Source organism: Galeopterus variegatus, unplaced genomic scaffold (assembly GCF_000696425.1).
Source record: "Galeopterus variegatus unplaced genomic scaffold, G_variegatus-3.0.2 Scaffold1058, whole genome shotgun sequence".
NCBI lineage: Eukaryota > Metazoa > Chordata > Mammalia > Dermoptera > Cynocephalidae > Galeopterus > Galeopterus variegatus.
In genome coordinates this window covers 292,254-309,924 of record NW_007727169.1, presented here as the reverse complement: position 1 = coordinate 309,924, position 17,671 = coordinate 292,254, and the positions used below count along the sequence as shown (strand labels likewise).

General features: G+C 34.2%; 1 protein-coding gene across 1 annotated transcript in view; it reads right to left on the bottom strand.

The window, feature by feature from the left end:
* TRHDE (thyrotropin-releasing hormone degrading enzyme) overlaps window positions 1–17,671 on the bottom strand; it is a 374,981-nt gene that overhangs the window by 154,325 nt on the left and 202,985 nt on the right. The window contains 2 exon segments of the mRNA XM_008574522.1: window positions 13,983–14,096; window positions 16,901–17,055. Of these exon segments, the coding sequence (XP_008572744.1) occupies window positions 13,983–14,096; window positions 16,901–17,055 (269 nt within the window).

Here is a 17,671-nt window from a genome sequence, read left to right as displayed (position 1 = left end):
GTATTGGGGAGCCAAGGGTGGAATGATAGAGTTTGGATGTGTTGTCCCCCTAAAGCTCATGTCAAAATCTGATCCCCAACTTGGCAATATTGAGAATGGTTTGCATTATGGGGGCAGATTCCTTATGAATAGATTAATGCCTTTGGTGGGGGGGAGGTCATGAGTGAGTTCTCACTCTATTAGTTCCCATGAGATCTGGTTGTTCAAAAGGACCCTAGCATGTCCCCCCACTCCCTTCCTCTTGTCATGTGATCTGCTTGAACCTGCTGGCTGCCTGCTGCTTTCTACCATGAGTAGAAGCAGCCTGAGGCCTGTGCCAGATGCAGCTGTCCCAGAATTGTGAGCCAAATAAACCTCTGTTCTTTATAAATTACCCAGTCTCAGGTATTCTGTTATAGCAACACAAAAACAGACGAGTACATCTATGGCCTCAGGGGGAATTCCCTTTGATCAGTTGACAGAGGAAGACAAGGCTAGAACCTACATTACAGATGGTTCTGTACGATATGCAGGCACCACCCGAAAGTGGACAGCTGCGGCACTGCAGCCCCTTTCTGAGACATCCTGAAGGACAGTGGTGAGGGCAAATCTTCTCAATAGATGGAACTTTGGGCAGTCCACCTGGCTGTACACTTTGCTTGGAAGGTGAAATGGCCAGATGTGTGATTATATAGTGATTCATGGGCTGTAGCCAATGGTTTGGCCAGATGGTCAGGGACTTGGAAGGAACATGACTGTTAAATTGGTGGGAAGAAAATTTGGGGAAGAGGTCTGTGAATAGACCTCTCTGAGTGGGCAAAGGATGCAAAGATATTTGTTTCCCATGTGACCTCAGCAGAGAAGGACTCTAATTATCAGGAGGATAGGGTGACCTGATCCATGGATACTAGACGGCCTCTTTCTTCAGCCACCCCTGTCATTGCCCAGTGTGCTCATGAGCAAAGTGGCCATGGTGGCGGGGATATGGGTTTTCCTTCCCAGCATGAAACACTTTGGCCGAAACTACCAACCATGGACTCACGGAATGCCTTATTCACCATCATGGTATTGCTGTCCACACAGCATTGCTTCTGACTAAGGAACTCACTTCACAGCTAAAGAAGTGCGGCAATGGGCTCATGCTCATGGAATTCACTGGTCTTACCATGTTCCCCATCATCCTGAAGCAGCTGGCCTGATATAATGGTGGAATGTCCTTTCGAAGTCACAGTTACAGTGCGAGCTAGCGACAATACCCTGAAGTGCTGGAGCAAAGTTCTCCAGAAGGCTGTCTATACTCTAAATCAGTGCCCAATATATGGTACTGTTTCTCCCATAGCCAGGATTCATGGGTCCAAGAATCAACGGGTGGAAACAGAAGTGGCACCACTCACCATTACCCCTAGGGATGCACTAGCAAAATTTTTGCTTCCTGCTTGTCTAGCGGCCTTGGTCCCAGAGGGAGGAATGCTTCCATCAGGAGACACAAAAATGATCCCATTGAACTGGAAGTTAAGACTGCCACCTGGCTACTTTGGGCTCCTCATGCCTCCGAGTCAACAGGCTAAGAAGGGAATTATGGTGTTGGCAGGAGTGACTGACCCAGACTACCAAGAGGAAATTGGATTACTACTTTAGGATGGAGGTAAGGAAGATTATATCTGGAATATAGGAGATCCCCTAGGACGTCTCTTAGTACTACCATGCCCTGTGATTAAGGTCAAAGGAAAATTACAACAGCCGAATCCAGGCAAGACTGTGAATAGCCCAGACTCTTCAGGGATGAAGGTTTGGGTCACTCCACCAGGTAAAGAACCACGACAAGCTGAGGTGCTTGCTGAAGGCAAAGGGAATACAGAATAGGAGGAAGAAGAAGGTAGTTATAAATACCAGCTTTGACCATGTGACCAGTTACAGAAATGAGGACTATAATTGTTCTCCCTATTGTGTTAAGAATATGTCTCTATGTATGCATACTGAACACATATTAGGCAATTATCTTTTTGTTCATCTTGTTCTTTATCATGTACCATGAGACTTTTATACCAGCATTTAAATATTGTTAACCTTACCTCATAGTATTTGCATTTAAGCCATGGGATATTAGGAGAAGGGCAAATATCATCTAAGGACTTTATTTCCTCTTCTAGGAAAGGGATTAATGCATTTTCAGTTGTAGGCAGGGTAGCTGTATCATGTTAAGTGAAACTATTATGATATTGTATCATTTGAAGATTAAGTACAATTTAAGGAGATAGTATCTACTGACCATACTATCTACAAATGTTTCCAGCAGAGATTAGTATGAGAGCCTGAGTGGATTGGGTGGAAAAGACCCTCAGTGTGGGTGGGAACCATCCAATCCACTGGGGGCCCGAAGAGAATAAAAAACAGAGAAAAAAGGTGAATCTCTCCCTCTGTCTGCTGGAGCTGGGACACATTCTTCTCTCCTGTCCATGGACATCAGAGCTCAAGACTCTTCAGCTTTTGGGTTCCAGGACTTACACCAAGGACACCATTGGCTTCCCTGGTTTTGAGGCCTTCAGACCTGGACTGAGCTGGGCTATTGGCATTCAGTTTGCAGACAGCCTATCGTGGGACTTTTTTTCACACCTCTGTGAGCTAATTCCCCTAATAAATTCCCTCTTATTATTCATATCATATCCTATTGGTTCTGTCTCTCTGGAGAATTCTGTCTAATACAACATCCAAGCTGAATATGTCATGTCTCATATTATCCAGCTAAAGGAAAATGCTAAAATGGAACACAAAATATATTTATTATATACAACCAAATTCTGAACTTTCCACAGACTTACTCAAGCACCTTAAAGATACAGCAATATTGATATGGCAGAAGTTATCATTAATCAGTCACTCATGTTTTAATTACTTATGATAATCCTAGGTCTTAAGGAACAGTCGTGAATATGCTTCAAATAATGTCAATCACAGTAATAATTATGAACAGGTTGTCTAATTACATAGCTCATTCTGATTCCAGCGGCCCAAAAAATCATTGCAAATAATTGCCATATGCCATGTGCTTTTATATAACCCTTTTAAAACATACGTATCATTTAGATTCTTTTTTTTAAGGATTTCTTGACATCTTTTCCTCTGTTTTCCTTCAAACACTTACCCAATGTAGTTTCACACATTTTTAATTTCAATACCCTTTACAATGAATGTCCTAATATCGACATAACTGTTATGATATTTTATAAATGATCTGTTGAATTTCATTTCATAATTTTTGTTATTTTTGGCAAATTTTATTACTGAACACTTCATATATGCTACACTTTGGGTTAAATGCTGAGAAATGATGGTGAAATAGTCTCTAAGCTGACAAAGCATATTGTCCAGTAGGGGAGACTTGCTTCCTCTCCTTTGCTAGTTAACATGAACTCATTTCTGCTCTTCTAGACTGTCACTTCAAGATCCTGCCCACAGATTTTAAGTTTCTGAGAGATAATACCTCTTTAATCTTTTCAATAGTCCTATCTCTACTTCGACAGTAAGAATATTTCTTATATCTCTATACTTAATTTTTCTGACAAGCTGATAAAACATTTTAATAACATCAAATTTTCTAATTCACCCACTCATTTATCACATCCATCACAAGGAGTCTCCAACATTTTGCAGACATAAATAATAGACCAACTAAGGCACTTTAATATTTGATTGATAAAATATAATTCAGAGTATTTTTAAATGTATACTGACTAATCATCTTAAACAGATTCTATTTCTGTTTAAATTCTAATGGAAACTTTCTCATACCATTCAGGTCCGGAAGAATTCCAAGGATGAGCTAATCAATTTCCATAAGTTATTAACATGGTTACTAAAATGCTAATTCATTTTATGTTATTTTAATTTGTGAGATAAATAATAATTCAAATGACCTGAGTTCTGTAACAAAATTCTTATTAACTTGATGAATGTTCATGAATGAATGTTATTAAATAACACATTTTTTGTACTTTAATTTCAATATTTAGTGATGTAAATGGTCGATTCATCAAATAACCTAGCCTGATAAAACTTTACATTTGTCAGATCATAGAAGTCTTTATCTTTCCAATGAAAATAAAAAGCAATGTTTTTTTCAAATTTGAAGGTTAATCAACTCAGACCCTAAATATATTATTGCATCTCAAAGTAAACTATTATAATATTTATAAGTTGACTGTGTAGCTTCACTATTCAAATTGCAAATTCTGAACCAGCAATGCATTTGTAATGTGCAAAAATATTAAAATATTAGCATCCTAGACTCATTTAGAAATGGAATACTGTAGGTATATCTTGTTGTGGGAAGCCAAATTATTTTCAGGCTTGGTAAGTGATATGAACTGTCAGCTCTCAAAAGAAGCAAAAGATTTCAAGAAAAGCTCCTTGTTGTCTTAAAAGTAGGGCAACAAACTTTGTTTAGAAAGTTTTATTGCTTTTAATTAGTCTTCACCAATAGTGTACCATGTTTCCAGTACTTCAAATTGGACCAGTCATGTGGAAAGCTAAACAGAATGTAATTAATGCCAAATTTTATTCTGAAAGAGCAATTGATTTCAACCCATCTTTAATCAGAAAACTTGGAAAATAAATAATATTTAGATAAAAATACACCACTGTACCACCACCACTACAACCAAAAGAACAGAAATCTGCTTTTTAAGGTACCCATCTTCCAAGCAAAGCTGTGAACTTTAGAGAAACAAGCAGGACTCAAAAGTAGAACTTATTTGAGCAGAAAGATACTCAAAGTCTAAGTGAAAGTAAATGGTCATTATTAACTAGGTACTACCTAAGCAAACATTAAAGAACATTTTTGAGTCATGTAATATAAAAATAATAGGTAGCTCAATGTCCTTATTGTTCCATGATTTGGCTAATCCTCTGAGACTTACTGTGCCAAATTTTGTTGTCCAAATATATCTATGAATATGAACAGTCTTGATTGGGGTTATGGCTCTGTGTTTTGAACTGCCCCACAAAAAAAGCAACTTCTGACAAGGGCATGGTTGGTTAGCAAAGAATCAAAGGGGGGAAAAACCCTCCTACCCTTATCCACATCTTCTAAATGAAACTACTACATTAAAGTTAAGAAATTGATACACAGCAGTTACATACTAACATTATCATAAGGTTTATTCCATAGAAATTAGTACAATGAATGGCTCATTTTAGGTGTTTATTAATTCTTTGACTGAAATAAACAGAATGAATGAGCTAGTATGCTGTTAATAGCACTTGAAGGCAGCACTGAAGTATAAATAAAATCTGGAGAAGAGAAAATAAAATGATTAAAGGAATTAATTGGACACAGGTGTTTTTGAAGTAGGTTCTAGGGGCAAAAAAGGCATTCCCACAAATCTTCATCTTTAAAGACAAATACGACACAGACTGACAAAAATAAGACTCCAATCACTAGAATTCTATTTCATCAATTCTAAGGAGACATAAAAAGCTAAATATATAAAAATTTTCAAAAGGGGCTAACGTAAATTTGTGAATGGTAGATCTACAAAGGTTATTCAGCTCAATGTCAAAACATGTTCTACCAAAAATCTTTTTGGATTTACGGTTGAGGAAAGCTGCCTGAATAGCACACTGAACAGTGAACTAGCCAATATAACACTCTTCAGACGCTTAAGAAGAAAGACAACAGAGAAGATACGCACTCTCGAGATCCCTAGCAGAATACCTCACTCCATATTCCACAGCGGATTAATATATGTAAATAATTACATATACGCAAGTGGTACACAGTAAATGCTACAGAAGTGTTTATTATTACAAATGTTACAGGAGCAACTGAGGCAAAATCTTCATTAATCTCAAATTATCCTATTGCTTTTTTTTTATGCTTTCTCTTCACAGGAAACTCTTTTACAATTTTTTATTTATATCACTTGGACTTACTACTTTAATTTCTGACATCCTTGTCTAGTAACATCCGAACAGTATTAAAGTAACCTTGATGCAAAGGAAAAAAAGTCCATAAAGTGTTATGGACTGAGACAGTCACTCCTTGCTTAGAAATGATTTGTGTTCTAATGTCTTTTAAAACATATAGCTGTCTGGTTAAGGGTGATTAATAATTAGAAAATTAATAAATTATTCTTTGGGTGCCCTCTAAGTCTCCAGCTTTCAGTTTTGGTTGTATTCATGTTAGAGGTTTTGCAAAGCAAATTCTTCTTTACTTTGGAAAGTACTAAATCTATCAGATGTTGGACAATTCATATATTATAGGAAAATAACATTTTTACCAGGGGTCGTAAAAGGGACAGATAAAATAATGGTATAATCTGCTGTGTGACCAATACTACGTATTTGAGAACACTAATGCCTGAGAGAATATCTTATAATTTTGGTATAGTTTTTGGCAATATCAATTTCTTACTTTATCAAGTGATGTCTGAAAATTTTTAGCAAGCTGGAAAATTCTTCTTGCAAACTGCTGTTATTTGAGAGGGTAATGAATAGTTTCATTTTCTCTGCAGTATTTCTAGATATGAGAAAAAATGGCATTATTATGAGGCTCCAGGTTCAATAAAAGTTTTTTTCTTAGAAAGTGTCAAATCCTGTCAATTTATTGGTTGGTTTTGAAAGTCCTAAAATGAAGTAACATGACTTTAAAGACCTCCCAGATACCTGATTAGATAGAGATATAAGTGAATATATATGAAAACTAATAAACTATTCTTGTTTTCTCTTTCCTTTCTAAACATATCTTACTTATTAGTAAAAGCTGATCTTCCATTGAAAGCAGGAAATAAATGAAGCAGGTTTACACTTCCTGGACTTAACACACCTTGATAACATTGAAGTTCTTCAAAAGCTTCCATTTCCCAAACAACTCTGAAGCCAAAGACTTGATTTTTATAAAAGCACTACAAGCACAAACAGAAGTATGAATATATTATATATTCTTCAGCTGTAGTTTTATACTCAAAAATGTATTTGTGCGATAAAACTTCTAAGTCAGTTCATATACTTCAAAAATTAACAAATGATTGTCCAACTTTATTTATTCTTCTTGCTAACAGATACCTTTAACAGGGGAACTAACACAACCGTAAGATATTTTATAAAACTTACAGTATTAGTCCTAAAATGAAGGGAAATGTAAACATAATTTGTTACAGCCTCAGTGAGAGCCACGTTATTGGTGTACCACGTGTGGTTCTCGTTTCAACTGTTATTCCTTCTAGATATTAATATCTCCTGAGTCCCCACTGGTTATAGAGTCCAAGTGTTAACCCTGCTTTATGCTGACATCTTTTTCAGATTATCCTAATTTGCACACTCTTTGAGTTTTCCTCTAATCTCAATGCATGGGGTATATGCATGTTAGGATTGCTCCTGCATTTACTCAGAGTGCAGATGTGACATATGGAACATGTTTCTTTAATGGCATTAGCTGCTGTTTTCATTGCTGCTCTTACTCCCTCTTTGTACTTAACTTTCTTTGTCTTTGTTAACAGGCCCATTAGGCACCAATGTTAAAACTTACTCTGATGACTATTGCTAGGGGAAAAGCAACCCATTCTCCCAGAATAGGGAGCTATGGTTCCCCAATTCCTCTCGAATGGGAAAAATATTTTTCTATTCTTTAAATATAGAGCCTATGATTTCAGCAGAAAAATAAAATTGCTTGCAGAGTGGGGAAGAGGGATGGGTCAAGGAAAAGGCAGTCAAAGAAAAGGTCTATTTTGAAGACCCCAAGAGAGCGAGACAGGCACTCCTTCTATTTTCCTTGTAGTCTTTCAATGTAAATGTCACTTTTAAGCCACTGAACAGGATCAAAGAGACCACAGACCCTTGGGACCAGCCCTAAGAAGCCCTTAAATTTTTCACATTCAATAGGTGTCCATCATTTCAGAATAAAATATCAACCAGTTAAAACAATTGGATCACTTTCTAATTTACTATTTCTAATTTACCAAGAAATCAAATATTATATGTGAACTTTGATCATAATAGACAAACATAAATATACTTGAATGGAAAACCAATAGTATATATGCATGCATTTATTTGGTATTCAGTATTTATGAGGCAAGATTCTAAAATGGATATTTAATTCCCAAATGGTGTATCTCTGACCCCATAGCTCTCCTAGGTGAATATATTTTGATATTGATAAATTATAGGCAATAGCACCAATATACCAACTATTGTTGGAATGTATATTAAATAACTTTTAAAAGTAAGTAAAAACATTTTTTCCTACAAACCCTGAATCAGGAATGGACAGAAGAAATGAACAGCTGAAAAAAGTTAACTATTAACTCAAACCAAATTTTTTTTATTTTTCTATTGTCCCCTCTCTAAATAGCAGGGCGTTTATTATTGTTTTGAATAATTAGGTAATATATCTTTACATTTAAATTGGGAAAAAATTAATTCAATAAACTCTATATTGTTTATATTTATATTTCCAATGATATTCTCAACATTTTTTGAAAAAAAATAGTTTAAAAGGTGAGGATAATTTTATTACAATGTCTGTTACTTTTTAACAAGCAATTTTTGTTGAAGTGCATTAAAATGATACTGGTCTAATGGCAAAATTCATTTTTACTATTTTAGTCCTCCCCATGATAGAGAGAATTGAAAACATTTGCCAAAGTTTGGGGGAATACATTTTGAGATACCTTTAGTATAATAAAGTCTAGTTGCATAATTGTCCATTAATAGTTATCTTTATGCCCACATATGTGTCCTTACAAAAATTTAGGAAGAATACCCAGCCCACAGAATTTGCCAAATTAAAATGTATAAAGGTAATGTTGTGTGAGACTCTGTAGCATCCCAGTTCGTTTAATAAAAGAGCATACACTCATGTTTAATGATTTTCATTACAGAAGAACTTCCTCACAAGGCTTCATTCAGGAGACTAAGGGACAAATCTGTAATATAGACCACACAAATTATAATGGAAACCTATGCAATATGCACAGGGGATATGATTTTCTCTGCATCAGCATGAGATCTATAAATTAAAGAGTTCATCATGCAGCATTTTACTATGCATTCTTTTCCAGTATTAAAATTATTTTCTCATGGGCTTTCTTCAAATTAAAATGACCAAGGGTTGTTGAAGAATAGGAACTATGTTGTGTTAATCTTTCTTTTTATCCCTTTCATGGAAACATAATAAGATTTAATGTGACTGTCATCAATAGCATACTATAACTTGATCCATCCAATAATGTTGTCACTAACAGCTAACGCTGATAAAATAATATCAGGCAAAAAGACTACCTGCCCCTTGAAATGTGTCTTTGCCATAAGCTGAGGAAGTTGCTTCTAATGATCTTGACATGTGCTTGATAAATGAAACATTATCTAAGGCTTATGTTTCTATAGAATAGCCCATATTGCCAATATAGATAAGAATTGATTTGGTGAGACTGAATCTAAACACAAAGTTTACAGAAATTATTTTGTAATTTATAAAAAATTGATATAAATCTATGGTGTCAAAATGGATTACTAGGATTGAAAGTGTTAGAGCATCTATACATAAAATCAATGCACTTTCCTAACAGAGCATTCATTTTCCAGGTCTGTGATGCCTACTCACATTTGTATAGTGGTTCATACATTTCGAAGACCTCACAAATTATTTTATTTTCACAAAAATTATGAGCTTACTAAGTCAGTGCAATCGTCCCATTTTTCAAATGATAAAGATGAGTTAGAGAGGTGAAATGCTTTTCTTGGAATCTGAATTTCTTATTTTCAATCTATTTCCCTGGCCTCACATCATACTACCTGTAAAGATTAGTTTGTTGAGAAACAAAATGATCACAAAAAAATTTTACCAGACATAGTATTCCTAATGTAAAAACTGATTACTTCTGTATCAGAAACTGGCTTTGAAAACACATGCATGCACACAAGCACACAAAATCTAAGATTTTACTAACAGTTAAGCAAAATAAGTTTATTGGCCGAAATCAGAACAAGAGCTTCCTTAACAATACAATGTAATTCTGGGTTTCTTTATTTCTATTCCTTGGAAGATAGATTGTCATAGTAATCTCCCTAGCAAATTGAAATTGTATTTGAGTGCTTGAGCCCTGGTGTCTAAAAACAATAAAAGCACTATTTTTGAGATTAGAAGCAAAAGAGGTCAACTTTCTGAATTTCTTTACTCCCAACATGAGCCTGACTTCTGTTTTAGGCTCAGCTCTAGTGAAGCCCAAGCCACCCACTCCTAGGCAAACTTTAATGCATATCCCAATAGTATGAGTTACTGCTAATATAGACATTACTTTTGTTCTTCTGAGTATTTCACTCTTTTGCTGATGCCATTATGAAAAGTAGTGCTGGCATAGCCTTAAAGACACTTAATATGCTCTCTTATTTATATGGCTAACTTATTCTTAAAATTTTGTTTCCAAAGAAGATATTAATGATATATGCGGGGAAGGACAATTTGTTTATAGAGTTTCTTACAGGTTTTGTAAATTTAGTATATTGGGGTATTCTGCAAACTAAATAAAGAAAGCTACTAAAAAGAAAAAGCAATCAAAGACCAGAAAGTATTTTTAATATTTACAATATGAACATAGAGACATCATAATAAGACTTGTTTCTCCTCACTATTAATTGTCTAATTAATTGTGATGGAATTTATTCTTTCATTTCTTAGTTTGACAGAGTGAGCCTTCTGTGTCACTGTAATTGTGCCATCATTAGTTTCCATTTCTTAATTATTATATATATATTTAGAAGAAATAAAATCTTATATCTTAATAACCTCAAGGTTTTTATACTTCCAGTGCATGGTTTATATTCCATTGAACACTCTGTGTTCATTTTCAATAGCTCTTACAAAATCTTCTCCAGAAGACCTACATTTACAATGAAACTGATGAAATGATGAAGAAATAAAAAAAAATATTCAAACACAAAAATCCAGTATAAAAACATTGAAAATGAGGATATATCATCATGTTAAAACCATCAAAAACTGTCAGTTTTCACCCTATGCATAATTCTGTTGATTACTTTTTAATTTGAGATGTATTTTTCATAATGATGAATAGAAAGGATTTTATCACAAGTGGCTAAATGAGCTATAAAAAAAAAAAAAAAAAACCTTACCTATATGAATAATACGTAGTTTGTAATAAGGAAATCTTTTAATATTGAAATATAATGAAATTATAAATCAGCAATAATCCACAGCATAATGAAAATTAAATGAAATTTTTAAACAAAGATGGTTCAAAGTCATATAATAACCAAAAGATACTTATTGAGATGTTTCAGTAACCTCATACATATAAGTCTTAAAATTTCACATTTGTTAAAAAACACTTCGATAATATTGCATGGTATTAGTGATTTTTCTTCAGAATTCTTGAAAGGCATTTTTAAACATCTTTTAATATTGAAATATAATGAAATTATAAATCAGCAATAATCCACAGCATAATGAAAATTAAATGAAATTTTTAAACAAAGATGGTTCAAAGTCATATAATAACCAAAAGATACTTATTGAGATGTTTCAGTAACCTCATACATATAAGTCTTAAAATTTCACATTTGTTAAAAAACACTTCGATAATATTGCATGGTATTAGTGATTTTTCTTCAGAATTCTTGAAAGGCATTTTTAATTAATTTCAATACCAAAATAAAACACTTCAAGTAATATTTTTAAAATTGCATTGTTCATACGTACATACCTAGATAAATCTAATAAATGTGTCTTGCACGTTTCTGCAAATGAACCATGTTGCCTTTAAAAAATATGAGCAAAACTGCAGGAACATAATTAAAACATACCATCAATGTGGTATTACCATTGTAACATTTCTTCTGTGAATAAGTAAGTTCACATTCTTTTACTCAGCAAGAGTCAGCTGAATTTATGATAGAGAAGTTATATGACTTACAGATGCCTTCATATCTCACATTGGTTTACATGCTCTTCAAATCATACTTGGAATGATGACAGACAATTAGATAATCACCTATTATTAATACTTTATAACATCAAAAAAGATCAATTTAAAAATAAATGGAAACATAAAGCAATTCACTGATGAAAGAATGAACAAAGAAAATGTGGTATATAGATACAATGAATATTATTCTCTTAAAAAAGAAGGAAATCCTGTCATTCATGAAAACGTGGTTGAACCTGAAGGACATTATGCTAAGTGAAATAAGCATGACACAGAAGGACAAATACTACATAATCCCACTTATATGAGGAATCTAACATAGTGGAGATCATGGAAGCAGAGAGGAGAATGGTGGTTGCCAGAGGCTGGGGGCAGCAGGAAAAGATGAGGTATAGGACAAAGTGTACAAAATTTCAGTTATGCAAGATGCAAAAGTCCTAGAGATCTAATGTACAGCATAGTCGACAATACTATATTGTATACTTAAAAATTTGCTAAGACAGTAGATCTTATGTTAAGTGTTCTTATCACAAAATTTAATAATAATAATAATAATAATAATAATAATAATAATAATAATAATAAAAGAAGGTAGAAGGAAACTTTTTAAAGTGATGGATATGTTTATAGCATAATTTGTGGTGATGGTTTCATGGATGTATACTTATCTACAAACTAATCAAGTTGTATACATTAAATATGTACAGCTTTTTGTCTGTCAATCATACTTTATTTATTTGTTTTTATTTTGTGTATGTGTGTGTGTGTGTGTGTGTGTGTGTGACCGGTAAGGGGATCGTAACCCTTGGCTTAGTGTCACCCGCACCGTGCTCAGCCAGTGAGCGCACCGGCCATCCCTATATAGGATCCGAACACACAGCCTCATCGCTCCCAGCACTGCACTCTCCCGAGTGAGCCACGGGGTCGGCCCTGTCAATCATACTTTAAAAAGTGGTTTAAAAATATATATAATTGCCTATACTATATCACAAGTAAAATTTGAATTTCTGGAAGTTGACAAATGTTGGTACATTGCAATTTTTACCTAATTTAATAATGCTACTTAAAACAAAATATACCCTAGCTTGTATTAATAATATGATCACTTATTGATTAATGAAATTATTAAGTGAAAAATTGATACAAAAAATATATTTAAAAACCATGCCCTCTCTCTAATTTTTCTTCTAGGATGCCTTATAACATTACAGCTTAAGGCACTACAAACCCTATTTTAGGTTCAGAGATACAGGTATGCCCCTAAAGTCAAGGCATAATATGCATAACTTCATAAATAGAGTTAATGATTTCTTATTAAGTCATTTAATCCTAAAATACATACATCTACACCAATAATACATCAAATGTTTTATCTAAATTTTGTGTTTCATCTCTTGGATGAGATGTTAAATTCTCATTTTTCTATGTATTGAAATATCCTATACACATAAAATATTACTTGAGCAAGTTAGCTCAGTTGGTTAGAACTAGTGTTACAACACCAAGGTCGAGGGTTCAGATCCCCGTACTAGCCAGCTGCCAAAAAAAATACACACAGACACACACAATTTGAAATTGCTGTTAACTTCTCTGTCTTAAAGGATAATTTGTCTTCATTATAAAATGCTATAATCTAAAAAACAAGGGTACTTCAAAAAGTTTGTGGAAAAATGGAATTAAAAGAAAATACAAAGAAACTTTTTCAAGTACCCTCTTATTTCCAATTAGGTAAGTTGTAGCATTTTGAAGTCAATGTAACAAATCAGACTCTAGTTCCTATAACATTTAAATTTGGTCAACAGACACAAAGAATGATTGCATATTGTAATGATGATTAAGCTAACTATACTGATCTAACCACCACACATTCTACACAATTATTGAAAATCAACATTGTAATCCACATGTATGTATAATAAAAAATAAAAAATAAATAAATTTGGGGTCACTTTTTCTTTATCAGACAGTTGATTATTTTCATGCATCAGTCAGTATTTCTCACGTAACATCAGATCAACCTTTCACTGGGAATTCCGAAGGATTAAAGAAGAGTACACTTACCATGTTCCAGCCAGGATAGAGGTAGTCTGTACCAACAAATTCAAAGTAGTGAGCAAAACCTTCCTTCAGCCACACGTCTTCCCACCACACAGGAGTCACAAGGTCACCAAACCACTGCAGTATCAAAATGAATGGGCATCAGATAAAATCAAATCTATTTAGAATTATTTTATCTAAAATTGAATGAATTAAACTATAATGATCACAACTGAAATTCATTCCCCAATTTCTTTCGTGATTTTAAAATGTATGTGGGAAGATAGTATTGATTTATTTGACTACTTGGGCGACACTAAGTTTTTATACATGAATTTAGGGAGGAACGAAACACAGATGATCAAGGAACACAAAGAGAATATTCAACTTAGCAGGGAAAGAACTCAGGAGGAAAAAAAAAAAAAAAAAAAAAAACCCTGAAAACAACTGTCTTCAAATATTTGAAGGCCTATGATGTGGAAAAGGCTTGTTTCTCGTGACCCTAAAAGGGACAAACCGGGACTAATAAATGGAAATTAGGGTTAATAAATGTCTGCTGAAAATGCAGAAAACCCTCTAACAGACTGAGATGGCTGAAGATGGAAAATACTACTTTGAGAGGTAGTAGGCACCTCATGAATGGCAGTATTGAAGCATCTCCCTCTAATGGCAGAGGCAATTCACAGGAGACACTGGCTGATGGATGGGACTAAGGGTTTTTCAAGTCCTCTACCCCTAACTCCCCATGATTCTATGATATGAAGAGTAGGACCAAAAAATAACTCTAAGACCCTATTTTGTTGTCATTTTTAATTTGGTGTTTTGATTTAGATCATGATGCATTATTCTAAACCCCTTGCTGAGTTTAGGAAAACGTTAGAGTAATTCTTTTTTCATGAAAAGAAAAATACATTACATGCCAGTAACTATACAAAAGATGGGATTCCCTGATAAGTTAGACAATGTCTCTTCTCACTCAGGTGACATTTTATTTTGGAGACAGAGGGAATGAGATAGAAAACAAAAATAAATAAGCAAATGAACAACACAATCAGATCCTAATAAACTGTTATAGAATTGGGGGAGGGGCTGCTTTAGACTATAAAAGCAAAATCATTCTCTCTGAGCAGGTGACATTTGAGCTTAGACTTTAAAGATCAGAAGGAACCAGACATGAGAAAGCCTGGGGCAAGAGAGTTCCAGGCAGATGTAAGTAACACTTAGTGTAAAGACCCTAAGAAGGAATGAGCTATTAAGAAACAGTAGGAAAACCTGTATGTCTGGAACACAGCAAACCAGAAGAAAAGCATGAAGAAGTCCAGAAAGGCAGACAAGTACCACATCACGTACAGCTCTTAGGAGCCACAGTAATGAGCCTGGTGACTGAGCATTTCAATATCAGTAAGAAATTAGCATTTCCTCAAGAGGATGTATAACTGAAATACAAATAAAAATAGCTCTGCATATGCTCATGACCACAAAATAAATAATTAAATTTTTATATTCCTTATCAAAAATACATATTTCTCCTTTAAATTGCCTTCAGAATTATGACAACAGACAGGTGGAGAGGGAGGGTGACATAGAATTAATTTGATAATGACGGTGGAAATTATTATAAACATTTCTCCTAGCTTCTGGTTCAGTCCTTCATAGTAAATGGCCTATCACTACTGAGCTATAACTTAGAATATGAAACAAATGAAATTCAGTTCTCTGAGCAATTATAACACTATCAGTGTGCTTTTACTTCACCAGAACTACACATCTAATTTGTCATTTATAGGCATGTTCAAAAAGAAACTGCTTTTGTCTCAAAGAGTTGTAAACTTAGGTGGAAACCATTCTCTTTAGCACAAAAAAGCCCCAGTTATCTCCACAATGGATTCCCTTAAAGTCTCTGAGGTAAGAAATACATGCCCAACCTAGCCAGCATGACAGGTACAAACATCTTACAGGTTCGCTGCAAAAGGCTGACATTTCGGTAAATGGTCATATGGCCTGCACCAATTTATCATTAAGTCAGTATTCATTTATTGGGACTGCACAGTTCACCTTCTTTCACTAACAGCATTTTCCATATCACTCTTTCTTTAGATTTTCTAGCTTTTAAAAAGGTTTGGGGTTTATAATATATTGAAGTCATATTGTATCACAGTGAGATTTCTAGTGTTTCAAGTCAAAAACTGTTCATAGTTCTTGGTAACCAGGACAGGTATTGCTCTCTATTACCATGAACATCTATTTTTAGTAATTTTTTTTTCACTAAAGTCAGGATTCAGATAAGCATTGCAAAATCTCTCTAATACCTTCCACTCGCTGTCAGAAAGTGCATAAAATCAAAATGAAATTAATTTTATCTTGGCTTCACTACAAAATTGGCTAATTTACATATGAATTTCTAAACATGCCAAGACAAAAAATATCAATCATTTGAGAACAAAGAGTCTATGGCTGAGTTAGTGAAAGACTTCCTAAGTGTCTATGTGATGGGAAAAGGGGAGTAAAAAATTGATTTCAGCAAAGGCAAATTTTGACACGTACACAAAATTCAGCTGCATCTTGCAGCAATGCAATAAATCATTGCCATCACTGTACTTACCATATGTACACACTAATAATCACAAGAAAATAAAGCCAGGTTGATAGGGAACAGCAACTGGAGAGGGACTCCAAAGAGGACGTTAGGTAGCAATGCCTTCTCACTACTCAGCAAAACTGAATGACAGTTGCTTATTTAATATGATCAGTGTGCTTGTTTTTGTACGTGTCGACGTCTGAGAAAAACAACATATCTTCCTGAAAGAACTACACAGAGCTCCACATAAAGTTAAAACTTAATTGGGAGGATAATAATTTAGCTTCTAACTTAGGTATCTGAAATCATTCTACATTCTCAATAGTTTGCACATTATACTTACACCTGATCCTTTTTCTCATACCTGGTGACATATCTCATGAACAATGACCATGGTGACATCCAGCAAATAAGAAATAGATGAAACACTGGGATCCAGCAGTATTCTTTGTTCCACAAAAATACTTAGTCCCCAATTCTCCATAGCAGCATACGGATGCTTAGGCACAGCTAAAAGATCTAGAAATAGAATAAAACAGTTCCAAAGGCTTTAACAAAGAAACCAGATCCTAAATTTATATCCTAAAAAAGTCCAGAAATCCTAATTAGTAGAAATACTTGTTCATTTTTAGTATGAGGGTTTTGTTTTGTTGTTGTTGTTTTATAAATTAAGCTACCTACCATTTTTACATTACAGCAGAAATACAGGCTATCATTATAAATGCTGGTCATATCCATTAATCACAGTTCTTTTCAAGCCCAGTGCTATGGGTGGTTGAAAGTATGGGCACCATTATTAATGGGCTCGTCCTAATAAGTTTCAGAAATCAAGCAAACCAAATGCAGCAAGAATCCACAGAGTCAAAGGCATTGTGCCTTCGAATGAAAATGTGTTCAGCTCAACGCAGTAAATATTATTCTCTTACTTTTTGCTTCAATATTTTCCAAGAGAAAACATTTAATATCAGTTTAAAAATGTGTCTTCATTTTTCTAAATACTTAAACTCTAGTCTATTTTTTCAACTCTGTTAAAAATAAAGTGCTACATATAAATAGAACTTACAGAGAAAGCCATGAACTTACAGAGAAAGTGTATACAGTGGCAAAAGGACTATTAAGGGGACTCACAGGTTTT